This window comes from Pleurodeles waltl, chromosome 3_2 (assembly GCF_031143425.1).
Source record: "Pleurodeles waltl isolate 20211129_DDA chromosome 3_2, aPleWal1.hap1.20221129, whole genome shotgun sequence".
NCBI classification, from domain to species: domain Eukaryota; kingdom Metazoa; phylum Chordata; class Amphibia; order Caudata; family Salamandridae; genus Pleurodeles; species Pleurodeles waltl.
Window position 1 is genome coordinate 40,045,525 of NC_090441.1, and position 26,818 is coordinate 40,072,342.

The window sequence follows — 26,818 nt, forward strand, 5'->3', positions numbered from 1 at the left end:
GCACTTACTATGTCTCAGAATCGACAGAGACATAGCAGGGGCACATCTGCTCATGCATATATGCCCTCACATGTGCCTGGATGCTCCCTGCCTCAGGAGTGACTTACACCCGACATATGCAGTGAAAGAGGACCTGGCACACAGGGGCATGTGACAGGTAGTGTTTTCAATTTATCCTGCACTAACACACGAAGTCTGCAATGGCAGCACTGTATGGGTCAGGTGAGGGGTCCATGAGGGTGGCACTATTGGTACCTCAGCCCTCAGAAACATTCCTTAGTATCCCAGGCCCTAGGTACCAGGGGTACCATTTACTAGGGACTTACAATGATAGCTAAGGAGTTTGCCAATTGTGCAAAACACCTGTGCAGTTTTGGGGAACTAGATCTGGCACTGGTGAACTGATTAGCTTGCACCTAGTGCACTAATAATCAAAGTCACATCAGAAACGAGGCAAAAAGTGAGGGCTAACCAGCTCAAAATGTGTGCTTTTGTATAGTGTCATCTGAGGGAAGGTCTACAGAGTGTCTGCCAAAATAAGCCCTTGTGTCCGAACTGTGTTTGTGGGCAAATAAGCCTGCAGCCTTGTCCTTCGTCAGACATTGTACACAGCTCGCATTAGACTGACCCGAACGTATCCTCCAGGGACACTGACATGGGTCAGTGCTGCACTGTGCACTTAAAACAGTCCACTCATGGGGGTTTTCAGAAGCAAGATATCCTGATCCCGGGAATGCAACAGCCTGGCCACCACTGGTCTCAGTGGATGACCTGGAGTAGGGGGCCTTCAAGAGTCTCAGTGCGCACAGTTGAGGGTGAAGAATGGTGTAAGTTCTGCAGGCGCCACCTGACTTTACATTTTGCTTTCTAGGTACGCAATCATGTTGCAACCTTCGCTCTCTCAGGCAACCCCAAGATCCGTATACACTGTTGCACCTGTTAAATTCCTCAGTGTACGCCGCTCTACGCTCAAGAATTTTTAAACATTTGGTAAGGTCGTCATTTGCTGCTGCAAGGACTGCTGTCCCTGCCTGAGCTCCTCAACTACCACCTCTGTCTTCTTGACCATATTCACAAGTTTACAATGGTCGGCCGCCCCAGGCCCAGTTCCTCTGAGACACTGCCTATCTGTGCCTACAGGGAGGCTTTGGAGTCTGCAATTGCAGCCAGGATTTTTTCCGGAGTCTGCTGAAGGGTAGGGGACACTTGCTTTACACCACTCCCACGTGGCAATTTGTTTGCCAAGTTTGTCCCCTGCAATCATTAGTTGTGCCAGTATCTCTCACCCTGGGTTTGCCCATTATGGTGCTCTCCGTGTGCATTTCCATAGGCCAGTTCCATTGCAGGGTCACTTGCCAGAAGTCTGGAGTCTATTCCCACGGCTAACAAATGCCGTTCACCGCAAGCCTCAGTTAGCCAAACCACAGCAGCAGCACTCCTCCCCGCAATTACAGTCACAATCCAAAAGGGGAAATCACCTGGGGGGGGGGGCACAATCTCCCCTCTAACATGAACACCACTGTGCCCTATGCCATGCTCAAGGGCAAGTCTGGTGAGTCATCAGTGTGTTTCTAGTTCTTAAAAAGGTAGGGCAAAGTGAGGACACCCAGGCCCACCAAGAGTCAGCAGGTCCCAAACATCTGCTCAGGCCACAGACCGCTCAGTCGCAGGTGGGGGGTCCCCTCAGGACCACGTCAGTTGCCACAATGGCAATGCGGCTGCTCCATGTGAGGACCCCCACAGAGGCCCAGCATACTTCTGATTCTGACGACAGCCGTCCCTGCAGGCCAGAAGGATCCTCGCCGGCATCGGGATGGGTGGTCAGTGTGAGTGACTGGATACTTGTTGCAGTACCCCCCCACTTTTTGCCTGGTTTCTGAATGCAACTTGGACTGCAGTGCTCTGGGATCCTGCTAACCAGGTTCCCAGTACCAGTGTTCTTCCCCTAAAACATTGTAAAAGTAAATGGATGCACCTTTAGCTACCACTATATGTCCCTAGTAAAAGGTACCTAGGTACCCAGGGCATGGGGTACAATGGGTAAGCCCCAGAGGGCAGCAGCACTGATGGTGCCACCCTCAAGGGCCATGCACCAAGATGCACCCAGCACTGCCATAGCAGGTTGAGTGTCCTGGTGCAAAACTAAAATACAAACTCGACATAGCACACTCCCTGTGTGCCCTGTCCACCCTACACTGCATATGTTATGGGTAAGCAACCCCTCTGGCAGGCCTTCCAGCGCCACAGCACATGTGCACCATACTATATGTGAGGGCATAATTGCATGAGCAATATGCCCCCAATGTGTCCTTGCAAACCTTGGACATAGTGAGTGAACAGAGCAGCCATTTTGATATATGTGCTGGACACTGTTCAATAGGAGTTTCCCAGCTACATAGTGGCTACTCTGCAATCAAATAACTCAGAATGATAAATCCAAACTGGTACCAGTACCGGACTTATTTTAAAATGTACCCAGCAAAAACTAACTATCCTGGCACATCCAGACAGCCAATGTACAAACCTCAGGGAGAGCCCTGTCTCTCTGGTTTGTAAAACAGTGCCTTTCCTGGGTGGAGGAGCAAACACCCCCTCCCTCAGGGATGTGCATTGCCCTGGCAGTGAGCTTCAATGGGCTACTGACCTTGAAACTCGATCTCCAGGCCTGCTGCTAGCAGCAGATGGCCTTCCCCCTTTGTAAACCCCCGCTTTTGAAGGGAGCAAAGGCAGGAAACCACACAAAGGGTAGGAGGAGTGGCCTCACTGGGCTTGCAGGCGAAGTGGACCGTTCACTTAATTTTCCTCCATTTTGCATGGCAGGAAAATAGCCAATTAGGTTTAGGGAAGTGACCCTGCCCACAGGAAGTGGTCACTATAGTGGGTGTAGCCACCTTAAGGTAAGTGTCCCATTGGACACTAGGAGGTTCCCCCTAGAACGCCCAGCAAATTCAGTATTGATTGGCCTCCCCTAGAACAGGAAATTGGATTTGTAAGGACAAAGAAGACCAGCACCAAAGAAGATCCAAAGCAAAAGAACTGTCGACCTGCTGCGCAAGAAAAGGCTCAAACCCTGCACCCAGGTCCCACAAATCGCTGCTGTGGAGGAGCCTGACACTGGACCGACCCCAAAAAACCCAGGGGACCTCCAGACGTCAAGAATCACCCCAGATCTCCCTTCTGAGTGGAGGCACCACTCAAATACCAAGCAAGACCAACAAACTGGTGAGGGTCACTTTACCAAACAGCCGGTATCTCTGCAACCGGAAGTCACAGCTGGTCCCGACAACACACCAATGACTGCCCGGACGTGACTTACATGTATGCTGAGTTTGGTGACACTGCGCCCTCCAGTGGCCGAGTTATGCCAATATCCTAGGTACTGGCCAGCTGACATCAGACAACCAGAAAAACAGCTCCCTCAGAGCAGAAAAAGGATCAGGAGGAAGCCCTAGTTGTAGGTCTTCAGAACACCCCAGACCTCTAACCAGTGTGCCTCTGTTGTCCTGTAAGCAGCCCTCAAAGAGACTCACCTCCAGCTCCAAAGGACTCCATCTCTCACAGCTCCTGGATCGACAACTCGCCCTGCATCCGGCCGCTCTGCACCCTGCAACGAGGAACCAGCTGTGCTCCACGGGTCCCCAACCCATTGCGACCTCGACAGCCCAAGAGCACCCCAAGGCACAATCTTTAAATCTGCAAACCAGCTACTTTTTCCAAGTGCCCCCCCCCCCCCCAGGTTGCCCTGTGCCTGTGCCAAGAGTCTTTCCAGCGCTGCTCCTGCCGGAACTGGGAGCCACCCGAGGCTCTCCAGCTGGCATAAGGTGCCCACCGACCGCTGCGACCATCCTACAAAAGAAGACATTGGTAACTCAAATGTACGATTTTTAATGCATTTTTAAAGGGGACTGTGCATTGATTCCAATGGTGCGCAATTATGCACAGAAAGACTAACTTTATCCAAACATTGAAAAGTTATAACTCAAAAAGTACTTAACGTATTCTAAAGATCTTGGTCATAAAATGTATATAAATGTCTGAAGTATTTTTATAAATTCTGGTCTTGAGTTATTCATTGAGTGTGTGTGGTGCATTATGTGATTTGTGAGCACGGCAAATACTTAGCACATCTCCTGGATTAGTCTAACTGCTCGACCAGCTACCTTAAAAATTGGAGCATTTAGGTGGTCTAATTTTACCTCTGGAAACCAAAGTGTGGTTGCCTGGACCCCGTGCATAGTGTGCCTAGTTTTGCACACTACACAGAGGTCCAGCCTCTGACAGTCAGAGCTGCTGGATCTGGTACAGGATGGGGCAAGATGGTGGAATGTGGACGAGAGCTCACTAAAACACTGCTCAATCCATTGCTGTCTGGCCACTCCCTCCCCCCCATGCATCCCTACCATGACGCAATGGCCAACTGTCTGTCTCTCCTGTTTTTCAAGTTGATGCCTCCATTTATCTAATTCTCCTTGTACCCACCTTCCCATGAACATCTGTTCATAATTATGTGCCCCTTCAAACTTCTTTCAATGTTATCCTTTACCCCATTCTTGGAGTTACCAATCTCACTGTCAGTGTGTCCCGGCCCAAATGTACGCAATAATGGTTAGTGCCCTTTTTCCATGTCCTTTCTTCCTCATTCCAGTGAATATTTTTAATGCTGCTTAGACTGTGGCTCTATTTTCCTCAGAGTCCTCCTTCCAGCTGAAATGCAGAAACACCATTTTTCACCCCCTCCCCCTTTATGTTTTTGCTCTTGCACACACCTATATGAAAATGGGCACGCCGTACCTTATTTTACTATGCAAAGCAAGTAATACATTTTGTGCCAATCTGTCCAAATAGTATAAAGTTATAGAAAAGAAAATGCATTTTCAATGGAAGGTTTATATGCACAATAACTAAACAGCATTCATATCACCTCTGATTCTTTGTATTCACAAAAAAGTAGGGCCAGAATTTTTTTTATTATTATTGTGTGTGTTTTCTTTATGTATTATTGATGCCTACTCTACTGCTATGATTGTACACTATCTTTAAGGGGTATTACCTTTATGGATGGAAAATCCTCACCTACCTGATCGTGGCATGCTTCATCATTGGCTAGTCCAACCCATCGGCTGCAGATGATACGGACCCCGTGGTCTCAACCGTAACACTAGGGGAGAACTGGATCCACCTGGGGTAGGGAGATCTAGATGATGAGTCTCCTGGTCAGCAGGGTACCAGTGAAGTAAAATAGATAAAGTTAAAATTATCTCAATATCTATCCAAAGATTGTCTTTATTTGGGATGACATTGGATAGGGTTAAAACCAATTAGCTCCCTTCTATGTTATGGGGCGTCCAGGTGTCAATAGGATCTCAAATGGATCCCTACACCCTCTCAAAAGTGCCATGTTTCGGCCGCCAAAGAGGTACTTGCTAGAAAATTAGTTCTTACAGCTTAAGACCTCTGGCCTTCTTCAGGGCAAACAGACTTCTGTTCCCTACTGTCACTTGCATGCCTATTATATAAAACATGCATAAGGCAAGTCTATTTCTTCCTGTGTCCTCTAACCGTCTCCTAAAGGATAAACATCAAAAAGGTGTTACACTGGTTGATAGTTATATCATGCAGTATCTATTTTGACCTTTTAATACCACCTTAAGTGAAACACGCATAGTGAGTAGAAATACTGCACACAGTGTACCTTACGGATGTGAAGCTATCCCCTCTATATCGTTCGTCCACCCATGCTACATGTGTGCTACAAGAAACTTATGTTCATGCAACTATTTTCGTACCCTGCAAGTGTCAGGGAAGGGCCACATCAGTCTTGAGGCGGGGGTTTCCCTTCTTGTCATACACTAAAAAGTCAGAACAGACCAATTAGTATCCAAAACATGATTGTAATTGGAGTTTGTTTGTAGGCGTGATCCGACAACCCATATATTGTCACCTTCTTTTCTGTGTTATATAGGTTTGTCGTGTAGTACTTATTAATTTTTCTTTATTTACTATGAAAATTGCATCAGGTGGGTGAGGCTTTTCCATTCATAAAGGTAATAACCCTCAAAGATAAGGGCACAATCATAGCAGTAGAGTAGCCATCAATAATACATACAGAAAACACATAATAATAATAATAATAATAATAATAATAATAATAATAATAATAATAATAATAACAACAAACAATTCTGGCCCTACTTTTTTGTGAATAGATGTTATGGATTGGGAGTAAGTGGGGCAAGGAGATTCTTCTGCCTCTCTAGAGAATATAACCTTTTATTCTTTATCCATACATCTATCGTCCCACGTCAATGTTACTCTACCTTCATGCTTGTATGATTTGGTAAACTCCTCCTTGTTCTAAGGTGTGTCACGTCCTGCTTTCATGCCCAATTTGCTTTGTGGGTATCCCTCTTTCTCTGCCTACAGAGCTTGTGAAATAAGCTCCTGTATCCATGTTTCCCTGATTCCTTGCATCTGTGATCCCTTTTTTCTAGCCTCACTGCTAAGAAGAGTGCACAATATGAGGCACATCTATTCCCAGAGGATCCATACCCCTCTTTCTACACAACTAAGAAAAGATGGATAATCTACTAAAATATACAGTAGTAGCAGAACGGCTTAATGAATTTAACGTCCTCTCATGTCCAAGCATGAAGATTTAAATTCTTGAGTCTGGGTTCAAGGATGTCCATCACATTTGTGATCTAATACGTCTTCCCAAAAAGGAGCTGAAGGAGGTCCAGTTACCATGGTCTCCAGGCCAACGCTGGAGTTACTCAAATCACGAGAGCTCGATGAAACTGAAATTTCGGTATTATTCTCGGCAGAAGAAGTACCGTGGGAAAGGAATAATAATGCAGTGGGAAATCAGAGGTTATCATTAGAACATCAACCCAGTGGCAGAATTTGCTGAAACAAAAGAGGGAGCATTTCCTGTTTGAGAAAGTTGGAAAATAATCTCTCTTTAGAGGAACCCAGCTTTGAAAAACTGCAGAAGCCTGTGAATCTCATATTTGTGACTGACCGACAACACCCTGCTTAAATAATCATTCATCATATTTACTTCTTACTAGATACACTGCTGAAAAGACTGATTCCTCTGTCGACAGCTCAAACCCAAATTTCCACTGCCTCCCAACACAGAATGGACAAACCTACACCTTCCTGCTTATTTAGGTAATGCATTAATCAAGAATTGTCTGTCAGTGTCTTTATCTCTTCCACAGTGGAAGGGAGAAAAACCTTCCATGAGAGCCAACTGTTTTTGCTCTCTGTTTGAGAAGACTGCTGTGGAACTTCCTCTCTTGAAGAGTCCTCAGAACATTGAATGACTTCAACCCTTGAAGAGCTCCCCAACCCTGAAATGATGAATCTGTTGCATGAGTTGCCTGATACCAAGGCTTCCAACTGCATTCACCACTGGACGCTTTAGGCATGCATCGATAACAATCTTGTCCTCTAATTGACTATAATATTGATTCCACTGTAACATAAGACACTTTTAAGAGGCCGAAGAATACAAAAAAGATGCAAGAAGCCATCAGACTTAGGAACCTTAACAGTACCCTCACCTGTCACAATGGAAATTTTGTGAACACCTCTTCCATTGAAATAATGCTGAGTGATCTTTCTCTAAGCAGAAATTACCCTATAAGTGAAATATCCAAAAGGCACCTTTGAACTGTGCTCTTTAGACTACAACTAAGCAAGACTTCTAGTAACTCATAAAAAAACTTAACTTGTGAAAAAAAGCAACTGTATTTGCATGACTGTGCAAAATCAGCTCTGACAAAGTGCCTTTCAGGAGCCTTCGTCCAGATATGGGGTAGTGAGAAATGTTCTGATAGTGCACTAACAACACAGCTAGAACCTTTGCAAATACTTGAGAGCCTGAGACCAGTCGAAAAGGAACAGCAAATCAGTAAAGTCAGTCCCTCACTGTAAACCTCAGAAATTTCCTATAATCCTGAGCCAATTGGAATATGAAGACATGCATCTCTTGAAGATACAGTGAAACTAACTAATGTTGACTCTGCAGAGCCAAAAGAATATGAGGACTGGAAAAGATCTTGAACATCTGTTTCTTGATGAACATGGTTCTTTAAGCCTTAAACCACCTCCATTCTTTGAAATAAGAAAGTGATGAGATTAGCAACTCTGGCATCATTGATAGCAAGGGACCAGTCTGATAGGCCACTTTATTAAATGTTCTTTGCCTTAAACACTGCTCCTAAAAAAAGATGAGATTCCTACTACTGTTGCTGCAACAGGTACTGCAATGGCCCCCTACCGAATTAATGATCATAACCACAAAATTTCCTAAACTCAGGGTGAGAACTTCTAGTTAGAGAAGAAAGCCCTGGTGTTCTCGTCATTACTTAGCTCTGCTTTACTTTCCCTTATGAAGCATGAGCTTTCTCTATATAAATCTGTGACAGTCAAGAGGCATGCCCAATACCTGTAATTGAATAGCGCCTGAAAACTCAATTGTGTCATTCACAAGTGCCTATACAGAACAATAGATGACCCACCATACAAGTCAAAGAATCAACTATATCTAGTCAACTCTACACGAACTGCTTGGATCCATACACAGTTCAACGCAAAGTATTGTCTCACGTGTTCCAACAGGCTTCAAACTGTTAATGCTCCTATTCCCTACAAATCAACACTGTATCTTGATAGGAGATAGGCCGTATTAGAAGATCTCAACTGAGCACTACCAAAAGCAAATATATTCCTACCTAGTACAGCAACTATCTTTGATTCTCTATAAAGCAGTTTAGCATAAGTAGTACCCAGCTTCAACTTTGAAGTAGAAGCCTGCACAACTAAACTCTCAGGAGTTGGATGCACAGGCAAGTATGGCAATCATAAGGTGCAGTGCTATATTTCCTTGCTACCAATTTAGACATGGCTGGGATTGTCTGTGGTCCATCCAAAGAGTCCAACACCTGATCCATGAAAGTGTCACTGAATCGCACAATATCTCCTGAAGCTGGCTTCACAGACACATAAGGAAGATATGGAATGACTGTATGCCTAGGGATTAAGTGTCCCCTAGCCTTTTTAATAAATCCTGAGAAGTGCTGCTGTTCAGCCTAAACCGGTCCTTCCAAATAAGTCCAGCTCGGTCAAATGCAATGGCATTCTATATTCGCTGATGGAGTAGTATCTGAATAAAATTGAGTTGTCCACATTATCATCTTCCTCCTGCCTTTGGACTGCATCTGAATCTAACCAAACAGGACATGCAATCTTTGCATTGACTCTTTAACTGTAGATTCCAGAATGTATGAGAATTCAGACTCTTTGAAGAAGGATTCAATTTTCTTCATCACAGAAAATAATAGAGTCCATAGATGCTTAGCAAATTAGAGAGGTCTTAATCAGCACCACAGCCAGTCACCCACATTACAAGTCTGAGCAACCAACACAAGTGGACTGAGCAGAAGGTGTCCACCAAATATCTTCAGAAGGGCATGTTTAAAAGCCAAAGCTTACATCAGTGAGAAACTAGCTGTAGTGAGATCAGGTTTCTATAAAGCCTCCTGAAACAACACTGGCTCAAAAGAGGAGGTACCTATCTTCCTGCCATGAGAAGATCTGTGATGCCATTTATTTTGTTTCCAGTTTACCTTAGATGGATGAAGGTTCTGAGCAAGAACAGGTGAATATTCATTCTCCTGAAAGAGCATGAAACCTACTCTTCATTAAAGCCATCATCAACTTGGCTTCCCTTTCTCAAAAGGTCTTTGTGAGCAATAAGCACTGTCATGGGATAATACAGATACCACAACTTGTACTATGGCTAAAAGCCCAAAGAATTCAGTTGAATGAAAAACTGATAGAACTCCACAGCTTTTGATCCTGTGTCGAAGGCATGAAAAATAAGAAACTAGGTCAACAACCACAATTTGGGATAGTACATCTACTGGAATCACACAGCTTCTTCTGCAATGTCTTGTGACTGCAGCTAGTGAAATGTTTATGGATCCAGCCAGGAGCATGGCAAGAATGCAAATTATGTGAGGGAGTGTATATCCATTACATTTTTCCTCTCTCACTGTCTTTGTTCCCCTAATCCAATTTTACAGCCCTCTATTCTGTGTTCCACGTTTCCTTATCCCAGCATACGTCAGTGCCTTCCTGCCCCATTGTCCGAGTAGGTGTTCCTGTTTTCAGTAGAACTGGTAATGTACCCTCATGTCTATGTTAGTATATTCATTTATTGCTGCCTACTTGCATCTCTGCTGCACTGTATCATGCATGTTCCTTCATGTTGCTGTGCAGTTGCTTCCTTTTACCCATGTGTTTTAATTATTACTGCGTCCAAGCCCTTCCTGAGGTGATTAAAGAAATACTGGCCCTATGTGCTAAGAGTCTGCTTTAAACATAAGTTACTCATTTGGGAATACATCAGGCGGATCTCTAGACCACGGACTGCTTGCCTCAAGGTCATCCAACGGTATTCATTACGAGTCCCATGGCAACACATTCCTCTTTGCTAATCAGTGTTAGTAATTGATCAATGTTACCACTGATGCATACTAATGTGGCCAGCAACTAGGCAGAGACACCACGTTCATTCCTCCTATGAAGATGCTTCGATGTACAAATTATTTTGAGAGTCAGAAATATTTTGCCACTCGGAAAATTAGTTTAGTAAAAAGTAACAATGCCATTTTGCTGTCACAAACATTTCGATTTTGCAAACTGGAGAGAGCAGTTGCAAACTTACTTTGCACATGTACCCAATGTGATGTTATATTTCCACCATGGGAAAATAGTATTATTTTACTCATTCTTTTAATGTTATGTCCAGGCTTTTATACATAACTTATTTTCTATTTATAAAATCTCACTTTAAAATGAAACCATGCATGTATAGAGAGACAAATATTTCAGAGAGGAGAAAAGTCCTACTCACTTGTTAAGCTTTAAGATATAAATGCAAATGAGACAGAAACAGTGGAATCTAGATCTAGAAAATGCAAGTGCAGGAAAATCTCAAAAAGCATAGCCTGCTAGCTGAGACAACACTGCCTTATGTGTTTTTTTTTATCATTCTGCAACACAGAGCTCAACGCAAAGGGAATGTCTCATTTATTTATTTTCATTTTTTAAGCAATTCTATGTCAGGACCGGCAGCAAAGGAGGAAGATTTTGTTGTACTTTCTTGGCTTTTATGTCCTCTTCCACAGCAGCCATCATTTTGAAACACAACGTATCATAAACTTCTGACAACCATGAAACTTTGGGAAAGTAGAAACGAACACTGTCCCTTCAATCGCATTGCTGGTAATTCCTTATAGTCCTTTGCATACTCTTTCTTCACTGCTCAGTCTGCTGGGTCTTCCTGTTATTGAGGGGTTTTAATGGACTGGGGTCAGGCTGTTGGGAACTATGAGTGTGTATGTGTTGTTTTCTTTTACAGGTTTTGCCTGCAACAGCGCTGTCATAGTAAGACGCATTTTTACGCGATGCAATTGGGCTGATATCGATCCTTGAAGCCATGTCACTCAGTACCATCCCTCAAGCCCTAGAGGACGCTGCTGATCACTTTTGCTCAAAAACATCAGGCTTTGCGATCGCCGTGCAGCAGGAGCTTTGATTAGGAGAGTGGTGCACCGATGGAGGAGTTCTGCTGATCTTGCCGCGCTGCCTGGAGTCGGACAGCCCCACTGTACTGTATTCAATTTGTCCTCAGTGGTCATAGCCCTTCATACAAAGACCAGGGTAATTCAGCGCTACCATGAAGATTTTGGTAAGCGCTTAAGGGACAAGGTCCCAGGCAAACGTCTATCAATATTACAAGGGCGCTCTGTGTCCCAGTAGACATAATTGGGCCATGCAAGACCCCACACTGTACTGGTCTTGCAGTCTTGAAAAGGTGAGATCAAATCCTCACAGGATCATTCCCTGCGGAAGAAAAAGCATAGTACTTCCATCCTTTGATGATGAGTTTTGGGAATCAGTTGACGCCCTACGAGAAGACCCTACAACCTATGGAGAGCTGTAACGCATGCCTCTTCCAGAGGGAAGACCTTCCAGGACCAGCGGTTCCACTATGTCTAGGGCAGTCAGGGGCAAAACCCTCCAAGGCGACCACAAAGTGTAAGCGTACATAAGGATACTGGCCTTGGCAGTCATCTTCCAGGGACACTACCCAAACCCCATCTTCCAACAATGACGTGAATTCTGCCACGGCCGGTGATATGCTGGAGCCGGATGACTTAGTCCACCCTCGATCTAGGGAGTGGCTACTTGGGGATAAAGTGGGGTCTTATGTCACAGGACGGCTCTGGAAACCTCTGGATAATAGGGTGCATAACTTCCTTAGAGTGGAGTGCCCGTGTCCTTCATTAGAGGGAAATGTGGCTCTCACATTCTAGAGAGACCCCAAGATGGCCACATTCCTGGCTAAATATATTTGAGACCCCAAAACGGGCACAGACAGATCCTGGCGTTCCTGCCAGGATAAACTCCTGGATATGGTGAAGGAGACTAAGACCTCCCTAGCCTCACCAGACATCCTTTTGGGCTGGTCTCAACAAGCCATAATCCTGTTAAGTAACACAAACTGCACCTATCAGCAGAGCATCGTCACTCTCTCCTTATTAAAATGGACCCCCAGCTGGGGAACCTGGCCACATAGGAGGTGGGTGTGCAAGACTGCCTTTTTGGAGATCCATTTGTCAAGAAGCTGGGCAAGTTTGTTGCTATTTTTTCCTCTTTAGATAAGGTCCAGTCATCCATGAAGCAGATTTTCACCTCAAGGGTTTTCACCAGGGCAGTTTGTGGCAACTGGCACGCACTCACTACAGACGCGTGTGTATTGCAGACGGTGCAGGGGTTTCATATAGAATTTTACGGTTGCCCTCACCAGGCCAGAATCCCTATGCCTGATTTTCCAGTACAACTCAGTTGACAGAGAAGTCAGGGCACTCTTGGGCAAAGGAGCGAGTTCTACAACATCGCAACACCCTGGAGGGTTCCTCAATGTCCTGTTAGTGAATAAGAAGAGGGATGGTGGCCAGCATCTGGTCATCAACTTGAAGGCCTTCAAACGAGTCGCTGGTATTATGCCACTTGTAAATGGAGGGAATACAACTCCTCCACGATTTGCTCCATCAAAGGGACTGGTTAGTCAGACTAGACCTCAAGAACACTTACTTAGCTACTCCATCTATCCTCCTCAGCTCCTTCAATTCAGGTGGAAAGATCACGTCTTCAAATTCACGGCCCTACCGTCTAGCCTGCCCTCAGCACCATGGTGTTTCATCAAGGTACTCAGACCAGCAATACAGTAGTTGCGGACCAGGGCAGTTTGCCCTACGGTCTATCTAGGCGACATTCTTCTGATGGACCAATGCCCACGGAAGCTAGCGGAACATCTCTAGATGGCAATATCGCTCCTCTAGTCGTTGAGCTTTGTTATCAATGAGGACAAGTCGCATTTAACACCAACTCCGCAGTTGACCTTCTTAGGTTTCGTAATCAACTCAGTAGAAGCTACCCTCAGTCTTCCTAGATGGATACGAAGTGTCATGCCGGAAACAGGCACTGATACCAGTATTTTTTGGAGCTCACTCAGCCAGAGGCACAATGGCACGTAAGGCAGCAGTCCTGGGGGTCAGGCTGGAAGTTATCATTTCTGCAGCAGATTGCTTAGCAGAATCTATATTAAAACAATTCTATTTCAAACTAGTGATCAATATGGCTTCCTTGGTAGCCAGTAAGCTTTGCCTCCGCTCCTGGCATAGAATATAAATTTCCCTAGCTTTCGTACAGAAAGCGTTCAGTTCAAATAAGGACATGAAGGCAAGGACTGTTCCACCCTTGGATCAAAAGATGAAATACCTTCCTGTCAGTACTATGCTAAGCTCTTGATTTTCCATGGAACTTCATCCATGACTTTGTGATGCACAGTTAGACTGATTGGGAAGTATTTGGCAGAATGTTGTAGAATACTGTTAGATGACTAATTTCATTTCAGTTGTTGTTGGTCTTTATAGGGAACAAACTACTGAAACAGGACTAGATTCTATGGCTGATGAGTTGAAGTTACTGAAGACAGAGGAAGATCAAAGGAGACAATGGGCTATCAGGAATTTTTTTTTAGCTTTCCCCAGGTTTCATGGGAAGTGTAGTTTATGATACGTTGTTTTTCAAAATGATGGCTGCTGTGGAAATAAAAAAAAGGATGGCATAATCCTCATCTCCGTGTCCTTAATAGAACTGAAACCTTTCCGGAACAATAGCTAGAAAATGTTACATTCTTAACAGTTAAACTCCCCTGAATCCTGAAGAGGAGACAATTGCCACTCAAGAACACAAAGCCATAGCTTCAAACTCTTGGTAGTCTTTCAGGTGACCCAATTTGTACTTCATATTACAACATACTTTGCCTTGGCCTGTCTCTCATACCTTTACATTAAATTAGCTTGCTCAAATTGATCTGTTTTAATATAAAGAAACAAATATGGCCCTGCAATGCACAACCAAGTCAGCAGTAAAACATCTGGGCAGAAACAGAAAAATAATTTTTACATGATACCTTATTATTAAATTCCTCAGATTCCTTGCAGAGATCCTTTAAGAATGCAGTCAGCATGCTGAACTTATTGAACATTTCACAATAGGGGATGTCTAAAGAGCAGAAATCCAACATGAACGTCATCTATGAAAAATGGGGAAAAATGAAATCAACTGTACACATTTGAGGCATAATCACACACACAAACAAAGAATATTTAATGGGTAACTGGGTAAAATGGTCCAAATGCACCTTTGATGGGTTCTGGTGACATCATAAACTACAAGTCTGAAAGTGGGTGGCTTGAGAATGTCACCAGATGCAGGAGATGGTAATTTGGGACAACATTACACACAGTACACATTATGTATTTTTTATATTACATGTTTATTTTGGGGTAGTTAGCTTTTCTTCAAAGCTAACTTGATTATCTGTGCTGAATAAAATATCAATAAAGTAATAGGCAATGGTGAGGGTCAGTGGCTTTAGGTGATACTGTGCCTACCACATTTAGTACAAAGCATTGACTTACAGCATATACCACATTATTCACAACATTTGCTGATTTCTCCAAAAATGCTGGTTCTAACGTAAAATGAATAAAGTAATTCTGACAGAGAATGTGCCACATAATTTGTATTTGTTGACACACAATTTAGATAATCTAGTTGCATAACATTACCCTTTATGTCACATAGTCATAGCAGCCCTGACATTGACAAAGCGCTGCAGAGTGGTTTGGGAGCGGTCATCATGTTGATGAAATTTGTATTTCACAGGAATCGTAACATATTTCCTGGCTGATACCAATGCGTACTCACACAGACACCTGAGTTCTCACATTTCCTAGCTCCATGCAGGAGTAGGTCCACAAGGTTTTTTCTTTCCAATGTGGTACTTGGGGGCCCATAATTTATAACAGACTAAAAATACTAAAAAGCAAAAATAAGACATTGACTGGACAAGCTACTCGTACATGGACCTAAGGAACTTGAATGCTCTCATTAACACATGAAAGAATATATGTAGAAATACTCACCGGTTGTGAAATGCATGTATTAAAGTGCTTGTTGAAAAAACAAAAACATTGCAAAGCCTCTTGTCGGGAAATAACATTAATGCACCAAAAGAATGCTCCAAAGGAGACACAAAGTAACATCATAATGCTCTACATACCAGGCATCTTACATAATACAGAAACAAAACTGTGACACACGTGTAATGATGATTGTGTTGAGATTAGAAAGGGCTCAAAGTTTTTTTTGTGTTTGTAATCATTTTTTGCTAGTTACCATTTAAACTTTAATCTCCATTTAAAACAACGTTTTTCAATAAATATATCTGATTCCAAAAGGTTCATCCCTTCAGTCTTATCTACATTTACTTACCAGTTGACGAGTTGCCATAGCAAAGACAGAATTACTTAATTTTTCAATGATCTCTTTGCCGCTATGCTGGGACAAGAGGTATTCTAAAGTGCTTTGTGTACTGGAAAGAAACTGCTCCACATCTATAATGACAAGTTATAAGAAAAATGGGAAATTAAGGGTTTCAATTTAGTAGTTATGTTGAATAGCATAGGAGTTTTAGCAATCAAAATTAACTTATGCTGACAATGAATTACTTCTGAGTAGGAAAAAACACCAACCTTGCTCATCAAAGAGGGTCCAGGCATGACCAACACTTCTCTGTCTGGTTGAAATACTTTTTGTTACATTGAATTATGTATCATGCTCCAATGCACTCTCTCCAAAAAACAGGTCAATGGTTGACTGAGAGCACGAACATAAATATTGTAAGAAAGAACTGTCAAAATCTCAACAGTCATAATTAGGGGAAATTACGTATCTCTACTTCAATGCAAAGAAAGATCTATGTTTTCAGGGACTACTTTGCATCATTATTGGTTCAATGGATTTTAATCAGAGTGGCATTTGGTAAATGTAAAATCCTGCAGTGTGATCATAAGTATGACTCAGGCTTCAAAAGAAGTACTCGTCTAACAATAGCAAATTTACATGAGCTGGGCTCTGAATCACTCATCCGATTGTACAGCACCAGTTCATTCTAAGGACTCTAACAGGTGAAAAAATTAAAACTCTGCACCAAGTCTGCTCACTTACTACCCAGAAAACACAACATCTTGCAGCTCAAAACTTAAATTCTGGAGTATGACTGTCTATAGGCCTGATGATGAGAGCACCAGGAATATTCACAATAAGCATGGAGAAATAGACCTTATTCCTCGAGTCCAGAACTAACACAAGTATTTGCTTAAATTTGAAAAGGGGAACACATTAGTGTGACTGAAAGAAAGGGGGTGTAAACTGTATAACAATTATTGTGGTCACTGTATTTATTCAACATCGTAAAGGAAATAAAAAGTTCAGTGAATTACTTATAATAATATGTACACTATGATCTATGTTGTCTATAGCTATGAAAAACAGGTCTATTGACTGCTGCAAGACAACCTCTAGGTGTCTGAATTACACACCAAGAGTCAGAATTTGGGGAGAATGTTTTTTTAACTTCTAAGACTGGAGAGTGGCGGTATCAAATAGAGTTGGTTCCTGACATTAGTTACACAATGCACAAACAAGTACAAGCAGAAAGCTTACTTCAAAGGACATGTGCTTCTTCAATTAGAGGTCTCAATATCAGAATAGGAGACAATGGGTGGGGAATCAACTTAAAGAGCAGTGCATATAGCAACCTTTTAGTGCAGTTAAAACATGAAAATGACATAATAACTTGGTGTTGCACAATGAATAGTAGTAATGGATGAGGAAGTGTAGAGCTGCAAAGTAGGTAGGTTATGTGGCAAGAGACGATAAAGAAGTGAGCAGAACGGGGGGTACAAGTCTCTGAAAGTGATATGCTTCTACGAATCCCACCAGCAGCAACTGGTCTGAAAGCTGGAAAGGAATGGAAGGGAAAAGCCCTTACCTTTATTCCTAAAAGGGAATCAATAACAGTTACATGTTTTTCAACATAGGTTACAAGCAGGATTATTCAATGGCCTGCCTATATCACTTATGATTAGCATGGGACAAATGAGAGGGGAGTACCTCGTACCAGCAGCAATGCCATGAGAAACAATCCAAGCAGTTCAAACAGAAACATAAAATCATGTAACATACAGTAGGTCTGAATCCAACCTGAGAAACAAATTAGCCGGTGAAGAGTAATGAGGGAGCGATACATAGGATGGCATCCTTTCTCAGTCCCAAATTAAAAAGTTTTTTTTTAAAAAGGCCTCCCTGCCACCCACCCCCACAACCACTTACTGTGAAGTCTCTTCCCTCCCCTCTCGTCCAAAAACTGTAATCCTTGGTTTACAGTGATGCTCTGCCAGGCACTCGGAGAGCACAACCGGAGCAGCCTGGAATTCCCTTATGACGTAGCAACATTGGTTAACAAGTTCTGCTATCCGCCGTTGCTACTTCATAGTAGTGAGCTACCGGATTTAGAATCCATTTATCCTCACTAATTGCTCTCTATGAGAGCTATGCATGACAATAGGTTATACTCTGATGAGGACCATCAAAACAGTGCCATAAAAAAGCTTCTCATTAACAGTAAATCAACTCATTAATTCAACTGTCATAGTAATTCTTTAGTATAGGTAAGTGACCCATATCTAGAAATAACAGAAAACGTCCATACCCTCTGATGTGGTCTGGAACATTTTTTCAATGAAAACTGGAACCTTTAAAGCATACAGCCATGGTGTGAGTAAAAAAGACACACTGTACTTTTAAGATTATTTTGCTCTAACTGAAAACAATTCCACAAAGCAGAATTCCACTGTAAATTCAATTTTTTTTTAATTTGATTTTTTTAAAGCAGACAGGAGACAACCCCACAATTCAAGCATACTGAAGAGTGAGAAGCCTACGAATGCAAGCAAGATTACCATATTCAAAAGCAAGTATTTTGGGATTAGTAATTTTCATTGACAGTACATCAGGAAATTTAAAGATACTGGAATTGGGAGTGTACCAACTTGTATTCCCAGCAACATGGGTAACAGTTGTAAAAGAATATGTATAACAATATGGGGTCAAATCATTGTAGGCATATTCAATCCCTAATCTATGGAACCACCAATTGTGAATTTAAACAGCGTGTGAGGATAAGGAGAAAGTGGAACAGGAGAAAATGAAAAATATCGCTTGGAGGATTCCTCAACAGTGTCATTTGTGATGGCGATACACAGTGCGGTAAGACATTTTTTGTTAATGTCTCCTAAAATGTGTGGTCTTTTTTACGCCACCACAGCCCTCGGTGAATGGTGTTTCATCTATTGCGCTACAAGTTATCAGCTAAGCAGCATCTATCTAGAACATTTTTTACGAGGTATTATCCTATCCTCTTGAGATAAGACCATGGTGTCTATCCTGCAATAAGGTGTCACTTCAGACCTCTTTGCAGCTATCCAACTGTTGAATTCCCACAGAGAATATCCAGTATTATCGGCTTACATCAAAGTCCAACACAGTGTATCAGAATCTCAATGGTATTGCCTCTTCGGAGCGAAGCTCTAAAGGTCCTTGGAATTATAACAGTTTCCATTTACTAAACTGCCTTAAATTATAGTTAACGATTTTTTCTCGTTAGAGTGACTTCTATCAGAACCTTCTTTTCAACGATGCCGGTTTGGCTACCAGAAGTCTGCTAAGTCAGGATCTGGATGATCTCATCAAGGGGGAGAAGGATGTGAACCCATCAGAACTCCCATGATAATTCAAATCCTTGTCACTTTTTGGAGTTTTAATGTGCAGTGATTAGGTGTTCCAAAAGATAAGGGCTCCTATGGGGAGCAAGGTCTCATAACCTTTGGCTTCAACCAGTTTGTATGTTTTTCAAGATCTTCATTTGTGCTCTCTGTTCCAGAGGATGCTTATGTAGCATGTACTTTGTACTTCTGTTGTGAATGTATTGTAAGTGGTTGTATGTCTTCACTCTCAATTCCATGTTTCCTTCCCTCTAGCTGTGGGGTGAAGTCAGGAAAGTACCCATAGGTAGTTAGCCTTATAACTTCCTGCCACCTAAATAGAGAGGTCGGAGGAAGCAGAAGTCAGTCGACGCTGCAGAGCGCCGAGGCGTTGACTACGGCACCCTAAGATGCTGAAACACTGCAGCATTTTGCAGCAACCCGGCCAGCGCTTATTGCCAGTTGCTGCCCAGCTTCCCTGCTGCCCTAGCCACTGCCACCTACACTTTCCACGTTAGACATTAGAGGAGGCAGAGGAGGAAGAGGCAGTTGCTACTGCAGATAGATTAGAGAAGATCATAGAATTTCCACTTACTGTTAATACACAATGTAGAGGCAAAGCCAGAGTAACAGTAAAACTGTAGTAGGCACCCACGAAAATGAGATCTGGAAAGATACGGCAACAACCAGGCCAGAAAAAGGCAAATCACAGGAAATCTTCCATAAACCCAAAAGTATTTAAACAGATAATGCTGAGGCAATGGAAGGGTTAGCTGATGAGGCAGGGCGAGTTCAACCTAGTCCTTTAATTTCCCGCCTGCAAACCTTCTTTGGGAATCCGAATCCCAGTGCAAAGTTTATTTTTTTAAATCCTGAAGAAGCAATACACACAATGCCAGTGGTCTTCCTAACCCACTGACTCCTGAAAAACGAACCCCGCAAAAGTCTGAGGATGCATGTACTAGAGCATCAAAGTCATGGTGACACCGCTTAACAAAGAGGACATGTGATAGACAAAGGACTTTCGATAGGGGAGGTCCAGAATGGCTCTTCAAGAACAGTGCCCTTGGCCTCATATGTAATAACAACACAGGCACAGAAACATTTTGTAGATTGGTCCTTAGAGCATAAATTCATAAAGGATAGCTCCCCTAATGGACTAAGTGGCTCCAGGAATGACACATTTGTGCCTCCTCTTCAGGGCAGCGGCATAGCTCAAGTCACGGCTATGGATTTAAGACCGATGGGGTAACTAAAACGTATTCGACACCCAGACTCAGCACAAGTTCAGTTTTTCGTCAGGAGTCGGAAAGCCGCCTCCTGGTAGCTCAGAACCAGGATAATTCCCTGCTCAGATCAATCCCACTATCAGGCAATGCAGATTTAATTGAGGCCATGGAAGTGAAAATTATTAACTGAGTGGATGAATAAACTTCATCGGAAAACAACTTGGAGGCCCAATCAGCAAATACTGCTCAACCATTCACAGTCAACTTGCCAGTACATGAAGGCAGTCAAAATAATGTAAATGTAGTAAAATATTTACAGGAATTGCTTGACCTCAAAAAACATTTGGAGAAAACGTTACAATTAAAATCACCAAATGTAGTATATAAGCAAATGCACTTCTGCCATCAGAATCCATACTATCGCCACCCACGGCACGAATAGAGACAGCCTCAAATATCACAACAATGACAACGGCGCAGTTGCACACCAAGCCAGGGATGGTAGGCACAAAAGATCTTTATATTACGCAGCTAAAAACATTAGAAGCTTCGGCTGCAGTGTTAAATATGCAATCAGACAAACTTGACATTCAGATAGAATTGAAGGCTTCACAAATCTCAGGCATAAATGTTAAACTCGAAAAATGTGTGGATTTAATTACCAGAGCATAAGCAATTCACTCAACGTTATTACCAAACTGTGCATGTGGTCCTATTATTGATAAACTAAGCATGTTGCCTACAGTGATTGCTGATTTTATAACTGTAAAAAAAAAAACAGAAAGGGAAAGGAACTTTCTAATAAGCATAGTTTGTATGACCTGAGAGTAATCACCACAAATGAAGCACCTAATAACGAGCCATCCCAAGGGGATCAAATGCCTAGTCAGTCAGGCGTGTTTAGCATGACGCCAAGTCCTGCCCGAGGTGTTAATCCCCACTGAATAAGTGCCCCAAAATCTAACAACAATGCCGGAGCTTATTATGGCAGCCCAGGAAACCAACTCAGAACTGCCATCTGGGAGAGAACTTGGTACTGGCAAATTAACAAAGAGACAAAAGAAGCAAATAAGGAAAGTAAGAAATAAAAATACAGTGGCTAAAGTAAAGGCAACTCGTAGTCTTTACCCAATGTTTAATATAAAAAGAGGAGCTGGAGAAACAGTAGAAGTACAAGACGAACAACTAAGGACAACGCAAAGAGATAATGCGAAAAGTTCACTCATGAAGTAAGTCATGGAAGTGAGTACAAGCAACTAACCATCAGTCCACACTCGGGTAGGGAATCCTTAGGCGTAAGTAAGACTAGGAACGGAATGGTAAATAAAAAAGCAATAACAAACAATGCATTGCCTACTCTCCCTTCAACACAAAATCCATGCCAATCCACAAATGCAACCGGTATAGTAACTCTAGGTGCGGCTTTTCATAGTAGCACACAAACAGATGTAGGAAGTGAGGAAATTGGTCCCCTCGCCCAAACGGATGGCGAGGTAAAACATGAGCTACTTTATCAAAGTCCCCTTTAAAGCTCCCAAACAAATGTATTACTAATTTCACTTCAGTCATCAGGAGAAACAGCGGAATGAGCAACCGGACTCCAACATCAAGCCTCTCCTCCATCAACAAACGTAGCGGTGGCACCCTAGAGCCCAAGACAGCATCTTTAAATCATCCTCTGGCTGACGAATATATTGATCCACTGCATATGGACACAAATCCAGTCTGCCTAAACACTAACACAGCTGGAGCAATACGAGATCCTTCTTGCTGGCAGACAGGCAAAATGATCAAGCACAAACCGTCACGGAACCCCGCAGTTTAACGATCAAATTAATCCCTTGTAATCCCAAGCAATCACCAGAAAGAAGAAATCTTGTAAAATCTCCCGAGGCAGACCAATCAGGAATATGCAGCATCCGCCAAGATGTAAAGACCACGGACGAGAGGGATTTAACACCATCTCAATTACTATTCACTCCCGAATATGACTCACGTGGCCCATATCATATTCTTAACTGGAGCAACATTCTTAAACTTTCTGCTGATATACGTGAACTACAACATACAAACTCTGCAGCCTTTTTATAAGTGGATTTTATTCCCAGAGAAGACTCTAAGAACTCGGAACAAACCTTATCATGGAGAACAGAGGATATTGCTCTTCAGATTCTGAGTCTTAAGTTAAGGTTAGAAGAATGGGGCATCACTTTACAAAAAAAAAAAAAAGAACAACCACATTACCATCTTCCTTTCCTGTTAGGAGCATCGCCGACACGGCCATCAAAACTGAACCATCCCAGGCTTACTCAGTCCCGAGAAGCGCACAAGGGAGAAGCCAAAGTGCTGAACAGCATTGCCTGACCCCGCACAATAGAAATATAGGAGTAAAAGATTGGAGTTGGACCACCTTAAACGTGCCGAAGAATGACTGACCTAAACATAGCATAAGTGGAGGTAGTGGGAAGGAAAAATTGGGTGTACACATTCTCTCATGCAACTTCGCAGGGGCCAAACCATTGTGGCAGGAGGGCAAATCCCCTCCCTAATGGGAACAGTTTGACATCATAGCAGTCCTGAGACCCTCATGGGTGAGCACTTGCGCTTTACAGAAACTGATTGGTTGATTGATTGATTGATAACACTACAGGAGACATGGGCAACAGAAGAACTACCGCTAGTGGGTTACGTTATGCAATCATTTCTCTTACTTTTTTCCTCAAGTAGTGAATTATTCAATAAATTTTACAACAGCCAGTGATCACTGCCAACAATGGATAACACTTAGACTAAGTCACATAAGTCCTTTTACAAACGGCAATAGCCCAAGGAGATCCTGGAACTATGACTTCTGTAAATCTAAAAACACCTGAAATGTTCATCCGCGTCTTTACCATGCCAACACGAGATGGAAAAGCAATTACTGCAGGAAAGTAAGAACATGGCAAATAACTCAACAGTGGTTTGGGCGAAATGTTGTTCTTGGTTGATTATTGATGGTAGCTCGAATAGAAGATCTAAGCGAGCTACCAGTACTAAGAAAACAAAAATCTCAGTAAAAACCCCGAATACTGAAAAAGGAACTAAAAAGGGCTGCTAGGAAACTGGAAACTGAAAAACGTCAGATGCCGATCACACAGAGTGGGATAAAGTAAAGAAGCTGAAGAAAGATTACAAGAGACAGATAGGGGTGGATAGGAATGCAACAAAAGAAGCCTTCTGGACAAAAGTTATTTATACTTCTAAAATGCCAAGATCATTCTGGAAGATTGTGAATGGTTTGAATAGGTCAGGTTGATTTGTAAACAACACCAATGTGCAAGAGTTTGACTGGGTGGACTACTTGATGCAGATGTTTAAGGGCAGCCTTGTGCTGGTCGCACCTTTAGTAGACGATGTTTCAGCAAAAATAAACCAGGAAGAGGGTGGGAGTAGCCCTAGGGAAAGGGCAGATTTCAGAGGAAAAGAGCAGCAGCAAACATACTCTTCGCACTTTCAAGAAAGAATCAGAACAGTAATATCTAGAGGTAGAAGAGATGGTGCCCACGGTCCCAGTGGCATTCTGCAGGCTATCTTTAAATGCGATCCAGAGTACTTGGCCCGCCCACTGTCGGCCATGTTTAAAGAAGAGGGGCTGGCCCGCAACATTCCTGCTAGATGGTGCGGGTCTATCATCAACCAAGTATTTAAAGGAGGAGAATGTACGAACCCCAGCAGTTACAGGCTTATTGCTTTAATAGATGCAGAAGGAAAATTCTATGCATCACTCCTCCTAGAAGATTGCCTAGAGTGGTCAGAAATGAATCGCCTCATTCCACTGAATTAGACCGGCTTTCAGGAAGGCCTTGGTACAAATACTAATCTATTACCTTTCTCATTAATAGCAGATGAATGTAAAAGGAAACATCAGGAACTGAATTTATGTTTTGTTGACTTAAGAGCAGCATTTGACCGTGTTGACCGGTGCATCCTATGTAGAAAGCTGTGACTGTGGAATCTTCCAGATAGAGTAGTGCAAGGAATAAAGCAACTCTATACTGGTACCTGGGTCCGTGTATAATTAGGTGAGAGCACACGTATTTCCAGGAAGATTCTAACAACAAGGGTTTAAGACAGGTGTGTTTTAGCTCCTCACCTCTTCAATTCATTTATGGCAGATCTAATCCCCAAATTGGACGAAGTTAACTCCCATCGCCCATGCCTGAGTTCCCTCCAACTGATGCACCTCACCTATGCAGATGATGTTGTGTTGATGGGCCTAACAAAGGTGGGACTGTAAAGATCGTATAACAAGTTAAGGAGCTTTGTAAAAAACAAAACAAAAAAAAAAACACTGGAAATAAACAAGACAAAAACAAACATCTTGTCAATGGCTCGGAAGGCTGGCTCTCTGGTTGGATGGGCTCCAATTGGAGGAGGTTAAATCCTATAAATAGTTGGGCATTTACATTGACAGCAGATTTAATTTTCAGGGACAGAAACAGCATCTGCTAAAAAAGGCTCAAGATTTGATTATGGCCTTCCGCACATTAGCAAATAGGCTGGACAGACCGTTTGTTCAAACCACTGCTAACCGTAATGACAGCAGAAATGCTGCCTGCACTGTCCCATGCAAGTATCGCTCTACAAGGAAAAGATGCTGACTTACTGAATAAATTACAGGCACTCGCTTACAAGGTTGTGTTTCAGCTTCCTCAAAATGCATCACCTGCAAAGGTACGATTGCAATTTGGTTTGATCAATGAAAATCTGGGGAGAATGTATGCATATATAAAAAGCTGCTACAAAATCAACCAAAATAAAGAATAATCTTGATTAAGCAGTGCAGTATGCTCGACGTTTGTTGATGACCTTAAGTTGACATATAGTCAATATCTGAAAAAGGTTCAACAGGATACAAATGCAACAGACTTATGGGACATGCAATTGCCTTTTTTTTCATTTAGGAAATTATTAAACAAAGCTGCAAGACAACATTCTCTGTTGGCGGATAAAAACACATTCAGCAGCCGTTCGCACGCATGGATGGTGCTCGAATATTTAAAAAAGCTCGAAACCTGCAGAGTATCTGTCCCTGACTTTCCCAGCATATTTGAAAATAAAACTGATGTCTATTTGGTTTAGTCATCTTCCAACATTGGCAGATCAACCATCATGGCGATACAGAGGCAATGTCTCACATGGACTCTGAGGTTATAAGCAAGATGACTTTATACATCTGATTTGCATATGTCCCTATTTGTACATGCCCCGGGTTATGCTGCTAAAAAAAGGCTTTAAGGCATCTTGTATTAGAACGTATACAGGGGCCATTATAAGAAGCCTCGACCCAGCCAATCCTCAATTAAATACGAAACTAAATGTTTGCTTTTACATGCGCAAGCAATTTCTAATTTAAGCATGTGCACTTTATCGTAGGACAGCTACTCTCCGTTCTGCAAAAATATTTGCCTGGGCAAGCTGTAGTATTGATATAACAGCAAAATTATGGCAGGTATTTATGCTGATTATCTCATGCTATATATTTTAGGTCCATTTAAGTATTGGTCACACTATTATATACGTAAGCACTTTTAGTCAATGCACTGCCACTTTTAGCAGGACAAGTATTTTAAATTTGCGCAAATTCATTTGGGCTAGTCTGTTAAAATATTATGAAAATAAAAATATGGCAGTTGTTCACCCCTTAATTTTGTAGTCCAGTTTGAGAATTTGATCCTAGCACTGTCATATTCCATAGTATTAATTTGATTCAGTATATCAGTGAGTTTCTAATGAATGGTTGGTTGTTAATATTCTGTCCTCTCAGTGCCTTAGCATTAGAAGTGGTGAGAAATTTGCATATCACACTTTAGTCTCACAACTATAACCATAGACACATATGTTTGTCTGGACTTTGAACAGCAATTTATTTTATATGATTTTATATACTGAATACAATGTGTCTATTATTGTTGTTTTTATCAACTAAATTATAAAGATACTATTACTACGGCCACCTTGTGCGATTCATCTGGGATACTGGCTTTGTCACTTGTGTGTAGTGGCAACTTCACTCTCCTAACACTCCTGTTGCATCCTTCACTGACATTGCTTGCTTTTGAGTGTGGGTGGAAAAGTCTTCTCTCAATATCTGGCAATGCAAAGTCCTACCTGAGGGCTCAAAAAGTGAACAAGTTGCTGCATGAAAAGGACTGGCAAACCATATGGGCGTCCACCCTTCCACAGCCAGATGGCATTACCAATGTCATCAGTCATTCTCTGCTGGATGCTCCACTTCTTCATGACCTGGATTGCTACCAAACCTCCACCCCTTCTGTTCTCAAAGGAACC

At 42.4% G+C, this 26,818-nt stretch overlaps 1 protein-coding gene across 2 annotated transcripts in view; it reads right to left on the minus strand.

Moving 5' to 3' along the window:
- ZZEF1 (zinc finger ZZ-type and EF-hand domain containing 1) overlaps window positions 1-26,818 on the minus strand; it is a 1,404,152-nt gene that overhangs the window by 958,610 nt on the left and 418,724 nt on the right. For both annotated transcript variants that reach the window (XM_069226690.1, XM_069226689.1), the window contains exons 20-21: window positions 15,925-16,046; window positions 14,558-14,680 (exon numbers count right to left, since the gene is read on the minus strand). In XM_069226690.1, coding sequence (XP_069082791.1) covers window positions 14,558-14,680; window positions 15,925-16,046 — 245 coding nt within the window. The remainder of the gene's footprint in view (window positions 1-14,557; window positions 14,681-15,924; window positions 16,047-26,818) is intronic.